General features: G+C 41.3%; 1 protein-coding gene across 1 annotated transcript in view; it reads left to right on the top strand.

Annotated features, from left to right (window-relative positions):
• COL27A1 (collagen type XXVII alpha 1 chain) overlaps positions 1-10,501 on the top strand; it is a 321,471-nt gene extending 310,970 nt beyond the window's left edge. The window contains exons 57-61 of the mRNA XM_083158983.1: positions 442-495; positions 3,215-3,383; positions 3,460-3,569; positions 3,705-3,920; positions 8,328-10,501. Coding sequence (XP_083015109.1) covers positions 442-495; positions 3,215-3,383; positions 3,460-3,569; positions 3,705-3,920; positions 8,328-8,474 — 696 coding nt within the window. The 3' untranslated portion in view covers positions 8,475-10,501. The remainder of the gene's footprint in view (positions 1-441; positions 496-3,214; positions 3,384-3,459; positions 3,570-3,704; positions 3,921-8,327) is intronic.
• The last annotated feature ends 2,163 nt before the right edge of the window (positions 10,502-12,664 follow it).

The raw sequence follows: 12,664 nt of genomic DNA, 5'->3' as shown, positions 1-12,664 counted from the left end.
ATATTAAATGAAGGGGAACTTGAGCATTGTGACATGGGGATTTCTCTTACCAGTGGCAGCGCTGACATCTAGTTTTCATTGAGCTTTGATTATAATTGCAGCTACAGCGGATTTGCTGCCTGCTTTCTTGTTAAAGGGAAAACTTTCATTTTTAAACACCCTCATGGGACCAGTGCAGGACAGGCTCTTGTGCCATAAGCGAGAAGCCTTGTGCCCTTATAACACAGGTAGAGGAGATGGGTCTATGCCCCTATCCTATTGCTCCTCTATCACAGCTACATACACCTCACACCCAGCTGGTGATCAGAGCCTGGGGCTAAGGAAGCCCCTGGGCACATCAGAGGGAGAGGGAGGGCTTTACTATCTCTGTATGTCAGACTGATTCATACCATAAGCGTGGATGGACACTGATCTAATATTGTCATTCATTTCCAATTTCAGAGGACTGAAGACTTCAGTAACACGTACCAAGCTCTAATGGACTCCACCGGGCAGGTAGATCCATGTGCCTCGAAGAAGTTCTCTAAAATATTATAAATGCTTGTTAAGCAATTGTGACTGGTGCAGATGTGTCCTCGTAGATCTTGCCCCAATACACCATACAGCGCGAGATTCCTGGTGTGAGCAAGCAAACGGGTCCATACAAGTGTTATATCACATTAATCAAAGTCCCCATGTGTTCTAGCTGCAACGCAAAGTGACTACGATGCATTTTCATCAGAAGTTACACCCGACACTAGCAAAGTCTCAGTGCTGTGGGCAAACCAAGAGGAGCTGTCTGGCAGGACTGCATCAGCATACCTCCCAACATGACCCTCTCCAGGAGGGACACAATGCTCTGTTCCTGCACTTCCCTCTAAATGTATGATTGCCTTCACCTGTTTTGAACAGGGTAATTGTTCCTGGACTTTATTCTTAATTTATGATCAACATCACCTGTGTTCAAATAACTATCTTGACGATTTGCCAGCACCTTTGTTGAACAGGGTAATTGTCAAGAAAGTTATTTGAACACAGGTGATGTTGATCATAACTTAAGAATAAAGTCCAGGAACAATTACCCTGTTCAACACAGGTGCCGGCAATCATACATTTAGAGGGAAGTCCAGGAACAGAGCATTGTGTCCCTCCTGGAGAGGGTCATGTTGGGAGGTATGCATCAGTGATGTACTGTATGAGGATGCATCTGTACGTAGCTGTTGTGCCTTGTTTTCATGCTGTCCAACACAGACTGCCCATCACACCTAGAACACAAAGGGGGAGATGTACTAAACCATGGGTCTTCAACCTATGGCCCTCCAGATGTGGTGAAACTACATGTTCCAACATGCATTGCCACATTTTTCCTATAACAGCATGCCCAAACTGTCAGGGCATGCTGGGACATGTAGTTCCACAACATCTGGAGGGCCACAGGTTGAAGACCTGTGTACTAAACCTTACCAGCCAATCCGCTCCTAACTGCTATAGTACAGGCTGTTTTTGAAAAATGACAGGAGCTGATTGGTATGTAAGTTATCTCTCTGGAAAGCATAGAACATCAGGAGTGGAATATATATATAGAAATTTACTAAAGGAAATTTGTAAAAAATAAGTGTATTTGTATCCAGAAATACACATATTTTTGACATTTACCATCCCGAAAATACGGCAATTCATATTTGTATTGATAGCACATCAATACGAATAGCCGTATTTTCGGTATAGTAAATGTCAAAAATAAGTGTATTTCTGGATACAAATACACCTATTTTTTTTACAAAGTTACTTTAGTAAATTTCCCCCATAATGTCTAGTATCCGTGAGTCTCCGAAACACCGTCATCTGCTGGCAGAGAGTAAAACTATTTCTATTACATCTATTTCTCACATGCACAAACACAGAAGGTAGTAGACTAGCTTTTAAAGCTTTTGCTTCAAGCTGGCTTACTAGTGTGTGTGTGTGTGTGTGTGTGTGTGTGTGTGTGTGTGTGTGTGTATATATATATATATATGTGTATATATATATGTATATATATGTATATATATATATATATGTATATATATATATATATATATATGTATATATATATATATATATATATATATGTGTATATATATATATATATATATATATATATATATATATGTGTATATATATATATATATATGTATATATATATGTATATATATATATGTATATATATATGTATATATATATATATATATATGTATATATATATGTATATATATATGTATATATATATATATATATATATATGTATATATATATATATATATATATATATATATGTATATATGTATATATATATATATATATGTATATATATATGTATATATGTATATATATATATATATATGTATATATATATATATATATGTATATATATATATATATGTATATATATATATATATATATATGTATATATATATATATATGTATATATATATATATATATGTATATATATATATATATATAGCATCGCATGGCATTTGCTGTCATGCAATGCTTTGCGATATTTCATTGTACAAGCACTCCTGTTAATTTAACAGGAATATTGGATCGCACGCCACTAAATACGGTATGCGATGAGCGCCATGATATATATATATATATTTATATATATATATATATATATATATATATATAGCATGGCGCCCATAGCATACCGTATTTAGTGGCGTGCGATCCGATATTCCCTTTAAATTAACAGGAGATGCGATTTTTAATTGTACAAGCACCCTGATGGGTGCTTACAATGTTAAATGCACCCCCATTGTTAACGCCACCCCCACTATCAATGCCAAGCTGAAGCGTGGCGAGCGCAGCGGTACGCATCCTCCGACCTTTTCATACCCCCACTATCCACAACGGCGTGGAGTTGATTTTAGATAGTGTGTCGAGCCACCGAGCCCGAAGCGTGGCGAGCGGACGCGGAATATGAGCCCGAAGCGCGGCGAGCCCCGCGAGGGGACGCGGAATACATGTAAAGTAATCAGTGTCCGCTCGCCACGCTTTGAGCTCAGTGGTTCGCTGCGCTGGCCACACTATCTAAAGTCAACTCCACGCCGACGTGAATAGTGGGGGTATGAAAAGGTGTGGCTGGTGTTCTATGCATTAGTATGATATTCAGAGAGTTCCTGCTTTCTATGTTAGTTGTTATTGCTATCTGCATACATCATTTCCAGTAACCATTGTGTATGTTCCGGCAGTCCTATCGGAGTACTGATTTTATGCTAGTGGACCACGGAGGAGAAATTTTTAAGACCCTACACTACCTCAGTAGCCTCATTCAGAGTATAAAGAACCCACTGGGTACGAGAGACAACCCAGCCCGAGTCTGCAGAGATTTGATGAATTGCCAACAAAAGATGGGAGATGGTGAGGAGATTGTCCTGTGCTAGTTGTAAAAAGGGGACCCACACAAACTCCATATAACCCCGGTCTGTCTTTGCAGGCACTTACTGGATTGACCCTAACGTTGGCTGTTCTTCTGATACCATTGAAGTCTCATGTAACTTTACACAAGGTGGTCAGACGTGTCTCAGGCCTCTAACTACATCCAAGGTAAGAAGTTATGTACTGCCCCCTCCCTGAGCCCAATGCCTGGATTGCATAACCTGGAGGTTATAGTGTAGGCATTGGTATTGTCACCCAGTTTGTGTATGACCTCTGTATTCTATCATTCTGCTCTTTCTGCAGTTGGTGTTTGATATTGGCCGGGTTCAGTTGAACTTCCTTCACCTCCTGAGTTCTGAAGCAGTACAGCACATAACTATCCACTGCCTGAACATCCCTGTGTGGGGCGTCGCCTCCAACAAACTCTCCCAGAATGCTGTGCGATTCAAGGCCTGGAACGGGCAGATATTTGAGGGAGGAGGCCAGTTTCAGCCAGAGGTCACTCTGGATGATTGCAGGGTAAGAGTCCAAAAAAGCATTAACACCCCAAAGGAAAATGTCCAGTATTGTACTGAGAGAGAGAAAAAAAAATGAAAACTTCTAAATGTTGGAGGGTTTTCAGACCAGAAACCGCGTTATTACATTACTATTCAAGTATAAGCATCTGGGACAGGAGTAAATGCTTTACATTACAGGTAAACTGTTCACCAGATCAGGAAATTGAGAATATTAATCACGTGATAAAAATCCAGATTCTAAAATCTGAACAGAAATGTGTAGGGATCGGCTAATTGATCGGTGGCCATCATGGATATTTTAAACTGTAAAAAACCCCAGTGGTACAGCCCGGGTCAGCACTCTGATGTATGGGGCCTTAACAGATGGGGAGAGAGATAAGGAAGGGGGCAGATATGAGAGAGATGGGGGAGGGGGCATAGATGAGAGAAAATTGAGGAGGCAGGTATGTAGGACAATTGAGAGATGGCATAGGAGGTATAGATGGGGGCATAGAAGAGGGGCAGATATGAGGAGGGGGCATAGATGAGAGACATATTTGATGTCGGATATATCCTACAGACAGGGAGCACTGAATTTTATGTGAGAGAGGGCATATCAGATAGATGGGGGTAGGGGCAGAGATAAAATTGGAGGGGGGCTGATATGAGACAGAGATTAACCCTTTGATTAACTCTGTGAGAGATATTCAAAATAACAGCTAAATATGCCAGCATTATAATGAATACAAATGTTTGAATAGCAATTCTCACACCTATTTTGACAGTCACTTGGCACTTAAAGGGTTAAAGAAAGATGAGAGCGATACAGGGATCAAGATATGAGAGACTGACTGGAAGGTGGAGGGGTAGAAAGGGGAAGTTAGGGGAAATAGTCACCGGACACGATTCCTCACAACCCAGTGAATGGCAGATCAAAAATACATCACATAACCATTATACTGATGGAAGATTTTTAGCTTCTGTACAATACATTATTCACATTTGGATATTGTATTAAAATTATATTATTTACACATACACACTAGACAACTGCGAGCTAGTCCCATACACACTAGACGACTGCGAGCTAGTCCCGTACACACTAAAGGACTGCGGGCTAGTCCCGTACACACTAGAGGAATGCGGGCAGGTCCCGTACACACTAGAGGAATGCGGGCTAGTCCCGTACACACTAGACGACTGCGGGCTAGTCCCGTACACACTAGAGGACTGCGGGCTAGTCCCGTACACACTAGAGGACTGCGGGCTAGTCCCGTACACACTAGAGGACTGCGGGCAGGTCCCGTACACACTAGAGGACTGCGGGCTAGTCCCGTACACACTAGACGACTGCGGGCTAGTCCCGTACACACTAGAGGACTGCGGGCTAGTCCCGTACACACTAGACGACTGCGGGCTAGTCCCGTACACACTAGAGGACTGCGGGCTAGTCCCGTACACACTAGAGGACTGCGGGCTAGTCCCGTACACACTAGAGGACTGCGGGCTAGTCCCGTACACACTAGAGGACTGCGGGCTAGTCCCGTACACACTAGAGGACTGCGGGCTAGTCCCGTACACACTAGAGGACTGCGGGCTAGTCCCGTACACACTAGAGGACTGCGGGCTAGTCCTGTACACACTAGAGGACTGCGGGCTAGTCCCGTACACACTAGACTACTGCGGGCTGTATTAAATCAGCAGCTGATGATTTTGAGTGCCAAGAGAATTTGTCAAAATTGGTGTGAAACTTGCCAAGCAAACATTTGTATTTATCATAATAACCTTATATAGGAAATATAATAAAAAAAAATATTTGAATTTCTATAACAAATGTAAACGATGCTGGCATTCTTGGTGGATAGTTTGCGCATCTCTGACAGATGTTGGCACTCAAAGGGTTAAAGAAAGGCAAAAAAAAAAGACACAACAAAAAATACAAACTGCGCTGGTCATACGAAATCTGCCACACTAATGTACCAAACATAGGTAAAAGGTTTCTTAAAATAAAACATACAGTATTGAAAATACTACGCAAATTTAATCATCTCATCTGTCAGGTGGAAAAAAACAGAAATATCTCAGAGGATACTTATTAAAGGGTTCCATATGTTGTGTGAACCTAATGTTCATATGCTCAGAGTAACAATAGAACATGGGGTACAGTGATAACTCCCCGTTACCTTGCTCAGAGTTCCATTAGAAATGTTATACAGTAGGTTCATTATACACACCCAATTAGTTGTACTTTTCCAGTGGGGTATTCTGTAACTAAAGGCGTCATTAAGCTATATCGCTTCAGCTGTGCAACACATCGAACTGTGTGTATGGGCGATCCGCCAATCACCTGTACAGCCGCTGCAGGAGCCGCCTGTGACAGCTCCCAGCAGCGCCCTCCCAGTTTTGATCACGACTGATTGGGCGGTGTGAATGGAGAATAAACTGCCTGATTCATCTGTAGATATATTTAGCAGTGTATACTTAGCTTAAGGGCGATATCCAATTAGCACCAATAACCCGCCATTGTTTCAGGTGATTCAGGCACCTGGAGCATAATCCGAAATAAGCAGCCCATGGATCCCGGATAACACATGAGTCTGGGAAATTACCCGGAATTGTATGTGTTAACACCTAAAAATGTTACAAATTGCATACCAAATACAGGCAGTCATGCCAACAGCAGGATCCCAATGACCAATATCTGTATTCTAACCCACCCCAAGGGCAACCCTAAGCCCTGTACTTACCTTTGGGATCCATCTGTATTCTGACCGCATCACACAAAGACATCTTTACCATCAATTATTGCTTATATGCAGTATAAAAGGCTGATCACTATTTTCTGTAGTGCTTAAAGAGGTTATTTAAAAAAAATATAGCAAACTGGTTTAAATGAAATGTCAGAGGCAATTTAGGAAAAAAAAAGATTACATTGATCTGGATATTAAAAAACAAGTGCAGCTGTTAGAGAAGCATGAAGTCTACAGTAACCAAAGTAAATAGTATAAGTTCTGGAAACTTACTAGCTGCAGATTTAGCCATGGATTTAATATATACAATTAGGTGTAGACTGTCTGTGCAACAAAGAACAGATACCTCTAAAATCAGAGCTCCTCTGGTTTGTATGAGCGGAATCGGTACATCTGTCAGAACAGACTTAGGTTCTTTTCAAATGTGTCAGCGAGTAATGAGTGCACCTGGAAAATGTGAACTGTTGGTAGCTCTCGAGGACTGGAGTTGGCTACCACTGCACTATAGTCTTCCTGCATCATAGACAGAAGGGTCACATCACTGCTCTGTTCTTTTAATGTACAAAGTGCAATGATTGGCTACATGTTATACATGCCCCGGTACTTGTGGATTATCACGGCTCCCATCGCATGCCATATATAGTGGCATGCGATGGGATGCGATTTTTGCCGTTTTTTAGCTATTTTTTAAAAAAATCGCATCGCATGCGATCGCATGCGTTTTTGCACTGAAATGCATCCAAATGCATTGAAATGTGTAGCAAACATGTTAAATGCCCCCAAATGTCATTTTACAGAGTGTACCACCCCCACTATCAACGCCAACCCGAAGCGTGGCGAGCGGCGGCGATACGCGTCCTACGACCTTTTCATACCCCCACTATCCACGTCGGCGTGGAGTTGAGAATAGAAAGTGCCTGAAGCGTGGCGAGCCCCGCGAGGGGACGCGGATACCTGTGAAGGTATCCGCGTCCGCTCGCCACGCTTCGGGCTCGGTGGCTCGCTGCGCTCGCCACACTTTCTATTCTCAACTCCACGCCAACGTGGATAGTGTGGGTATGAAAAGGTCGTAGGACGCATACCGCCGCCGCTCGCCACGCTTCGGGTTGGCGTTGATAGTGGGGGTGGTACACTCTGAAAAATGACATTTGGGGGCATTTAACATGTTTGCTACACATTTCAATGCATTTGGATGCATTTCAGTGCAAAATCGCATGCGATCGCATCGCATGCCATTTGATTGCATGCAATGCGATTTTTTAGCATGCGATGGACATCGTGGGAGCCGTGATACTCCACAAGTACCCATGCCCCTCCCATTTTACACTTGCCTACACAAAAACAGAGCAAAGCTGGGGAGATTTGATACTCTGCACTGTTGCTAACAGTCTTCCGTTCTAATTGGCTGTGTGTTCTAATTGGCTACCCACTTCATCTCCTACTCATGCATGACAATGTATATGACGAATTAATGCAATCAGCGTTCTGACCCTAGTCAATTTGACCATAATCCTTCTGATAAGGCAAATACTAGTATCAATTTGAAATGGCAAAAGTAACTGATCACTTGGGAATTTGGTCATATAGATAAGCAAATATCAGTCCATGTTCTCCTTCAGAAAGACAGATTTATATATTATAAAGTCATTTTCTCAAGAATTATTATTATTCATTTGCAGTTGCAAGATGGACGTTGGCATCAAACCATCTTTACCTTTCGGACACAAGACCCAACTCAGTTACCAATCGTCGACGTGTTAAATCTCCCCCCATCCAAGCCTGGGAAGAACCTTCACTTGGAAGTGGGGAGCGTCTGTTTCTTGTGAGAGACTTTACGCTGGGTTCCACTTCCTCAGACTTCTGAACCAGCAACCTTGGACCTTACATGACCTGTTATCTTGAACAGATAAAAGGTGCTGAATGACTCGCAAACACAGTAGAGCGAATCACATTCACCTGAAGGCCCCGGTCCATGGTGCCACAGCAGGACACGTGGGGGGACGACGACAATGAAATGAATCCTTACCCACAGAGCTGACACTCGCTGGACAAGCCTGTTAGCCAAAGATATACAGAAGAGACAAGGTCCAGCAGTAACAACGTGTGAGAGACAAAAACACAAGCAACAAAAATAAGAAGGCACCATTCACCAGTTATCCTCCCCTTCTGCCGGGGAGCTGGTAACAGACAGACGATTTGGGTAATCCAGGCAGAAAGCATTGTGAAGTGCAATATAAAGAAACGTGTAAAGAAAAATAATAAAAAAAAAAAACATAATATAATTGTTATTTAATGAGAATAAGTGTAGAAGCTCCCCACCTTTTTTTCCTGCAACGGATTAAGGAAAACTAAAGCTTTTTTTTTTTTATAAAGAGACGTGACTGGTTCAACATGAGGCAAAGCCAACCGGTGCTACCCCCACTGTGAAAATCTCTGGTGCTTTGAAGCTTTTTTTTTTATTATTATTATTATTATTTGAAGCTATTTAAAGTTTCTGAAGGTGCTGATGCCTTTCCACACACGTCTGTGGGAAGACAAACAGCTTTCTTATTTGTTTAATGGAAGGATGCAATCGTCGCTTCCTTAATGTACAGCCCCCTTCACTCCTGACAGCTCATGTACAATCCATAGAAATCTTCCACAGTACAGCCTGTTAGGGAGAGATCTATTGACACTGCAAGCATTTACTTACCATCATATAAGCACTGAGAGCTTCCTTCTCTTACAGGCATGCCAACCATGCCCACTTTTACCTGTGCACATTTAGGAAATGACAACAAGATGTACTAATATTTAAAGTTTACAGTTCGTCCACAAACTCTAAGCCAGGTTCTGCCGTTTCATGTTTTGCTTACAAAACTCCAGTCAGAATTACAGCACCACACTACAAATATTACACACACACACACACACTCATTCATTCTCTTAAAGCCCTAAAAATGTTATATTTTGGTAACCTAAACCCTGCAGTGAGCAGATAAAGTAACTCAGGGATGAAGGGGTAAATAAAAATCTAAAATAAATGGTAAATTAAGAACAAATTTTATTTAAATTGTGTTTATATATAAATATATATTTTAAGGGAATATTTTTGTAGGCTTGCATCCTGGTGAAATTTGTACCAAAGTAATTTTTATGCATAGATCTTTGTAGATGTTTCCTCCTCCTCGCTTGGTTGTATAAATTGCTTTTTGAAGCTGTATGTTTTTGTGTATGTATTTTTTTTTTTTAACAAAATTGTAGGCCAAACATTTAGTGCTGCTGTTGCCTGTGCATTACACTCTGGCTCTGGGATGTCACACCAGAAAAGGAGGGACTCATCTTTTTTTTATTTAAATACATCCCCAAATTCCCTTCCCTTCCCTACACCATTCTCTTTGCTCTGTTTAAAGAGATTCTGTTGCTTTGAGACCCAACTGGCTTTGGAGTACGTTATGTAGAGATTTTAGTTTCTATGTGTAAATTTGGGGCTAAAGATGATTATGTATCTGTCGTGTTCTATATTATATTGTAACCTGTACTGTATGGAGAATACCATGTTCTATGTTTAGAAAAGGTCTATTGTTTGTGTTTTCAGTGTTTTTTTTATCCATCTTCCATCAAATTCCATGAAAATCAATATTCTTCCAAATACCTCAACATGTGATATTGGGGCTCCTCTCTTGCTTTCCTGTCCATTGCATAGTATATATTGTCTCCTGTATAAATACTGCACCCACGTCCCCTTCTTCGTCCCCATCCTTCATACCCCTCAGCCCCATGTCATTTACCTGTTTCAGGGTGTTGGAATTTTTTTCACATTCACTTTGTTTTAAGAAAACAAAAAAATAAAATAAACATTTCAGAATGAATCCATGCGGAAGGATTGGATGTGTGTTTGTTTATCGATCTGCAATTAATCCAAAGTGCACCGTGCTCACTCTGTATTGCGCATACCTGTGATTCATATGTACTAAATCATACAACCAATCCACTTTATTATGGTCTACAATGAACACCAGTTTTAGATACTAGAAGGTCTTTTATTTCAGTTAATGTTTCATTTAAAGTACATAACCAATCAAAACTTTAACCATTTACATCACCCGGACCTCCACAGAGAACCAAATCGTAAAACAAACCACCAACATTCTCCAATAGTGTCCTGGGCCCTAACCGATCTCCCATCCATCACAACAGAAACATCATGGCTCCAAAAATTAGCTGTACCCTAATTTTGGGTCCAGGCACATGTTTCACCAAGTAAGCAGCTTACTAGATCCATCAGCGACTGTTTTATATGTGCGCAACACACTAACCCAATTTAGACAGATGCTGTGTGTAACAGAGATATATAAAGACAATTATTTTGTATGCCTTGTCCTTCTCCAATAGGACTCAATGCGCTTAACAGATAGAATAAATGTAATACAGTGCAGGAACAACAAAGTACAGAAAAGCTTTTCATAAACTATAATTAAAGGAATTATGGAAATGCTTGAGTGAACAGGAAAGTCTTGAGTGTTTTTGAAGGATTCTAGAGTGGGGGTATCTGGGAATGTGTGGGGAAGTGAGTTCCATAGAGTCGAGTGCCCCAGCTTAAGTAGAAGCAGAAATAGCATCTCCTCCTGATGTCTTCATGTACAAATGAATGAAAAGTGCATCTAGACTGCTACCTAGGTAACGCATTGACAATCAAACTCCTGTGGTCATAAACCAACCAGAGATGAAATGGTACAACATAGGCAGACATGTCTGTGTAATAAACAGGCTGTCATCTAACAGCTGCAACCGTGGGACCGAAAGAGGCATTTCAGCAGAAAAATACTTAAAATGTAATAAAAAAAAAAAAAAGTGAACAAATAAAATCTGCATGCTCATAGATGTTAAATACCCAAGACGTGTGCCACTAATAAGAGTAAGATATGTAGTTACAATAACCTAGAGGAACAAAAATAAAGGACACCAGATAATTGAAAAAGCCTCCTGCTCTGATAAATCTCCATCCCTGTTGTTGTACTGTACATTGCTGGGGAGACCAGGATGTAGCTAAAATTAGGCCTTGGATTTATCTGGAGGAAGTCAGATACTGTATGTCAGCGTCTGGTTTTGTTCTTACTTGCCCTGAAGGTCAGGGAGACACCCTGAAATACTGGTAGTCTCCCAGACTCCCTAGAGAGCCTAGCAATCTCCTTGAGGCATGTAGAAACAACACAGGGATGAGGTTATCGCTCATAGTTATCGTTTTTTTACACACTGATTGCGCTTATTATGGTTGGGTTTAGTCACGCGTAGCGGGAAAACTCTACCAAACTAATGAGTGGGCAGCAAGAAGTCCCAGGAGGTGCGAGCTGAAATGTTGGCTGCACCCAATATAGGTGATCTGAACAACATTGTTCACAGACATGTCATGTGGGCCCTGCAGTGTAGCATATGCCAGATATATTGTGCATCTGGCCGTGTGTGTACGGGCTGTCCGTTGAACGCCCGTACACTGGGTGCCGGGCCTGATGTTAAAGCTGGGCAGCTGTGATATCAGGATGACATATTGAGGGGTAAAGTGTATATGCTTACCAGAATCAGCCACTCAGTAGGCAGATGTCGGTTAAATACCCAGCTTACAAATAGTACATCTGGCCCTTGATAAGATTGCCTCTAAGCTTCAAAAGTGATAAAATGGAGAGTGATTAAAAAAAAAACAGCCAATCAGCTCCTGCCTGACATCGTTCAAACACAGTCTGTGACATAGCAGGTAGGAGCTGATTGGCTGACAGTTTATCACTCTCCATTATATCACTTTTGAAGTTTAGTACATCTGGCCCCAAGTATGAACACACAATACATTGACGAGATCCGTACGTAAACTAACAGGTTTGTGTACAAATCCAATTCAGGTGCCATGTACAGAAAGCAGAATTTAACTTCACAGTTCTACACTCCTTGAATGATGGAAGAGATCACCAATCTGACCAGACAATTTCTTGCTTCGCCCTGCCCATTAATAAATGCCATGACATTGTCTGAATGGATACAGATG

Source organism: Crinia signifera, chromosome 9, assembly GCF_055691185.1.
Source record: "Crinia signifera chromosome 9, ASM5569118v1, whole genome shotgun sequence".
Taxonomy (NCBI): Eukaryota; Metazoa; Chordata; class Amphibia; order Anura; family Myobatrachidae; genus Crinia; species Crinia signifera.
Note: the sequence above shows the minus strand (reverse complement) of the source record. Positions and strands in the feature narration are given on the sequence as shown.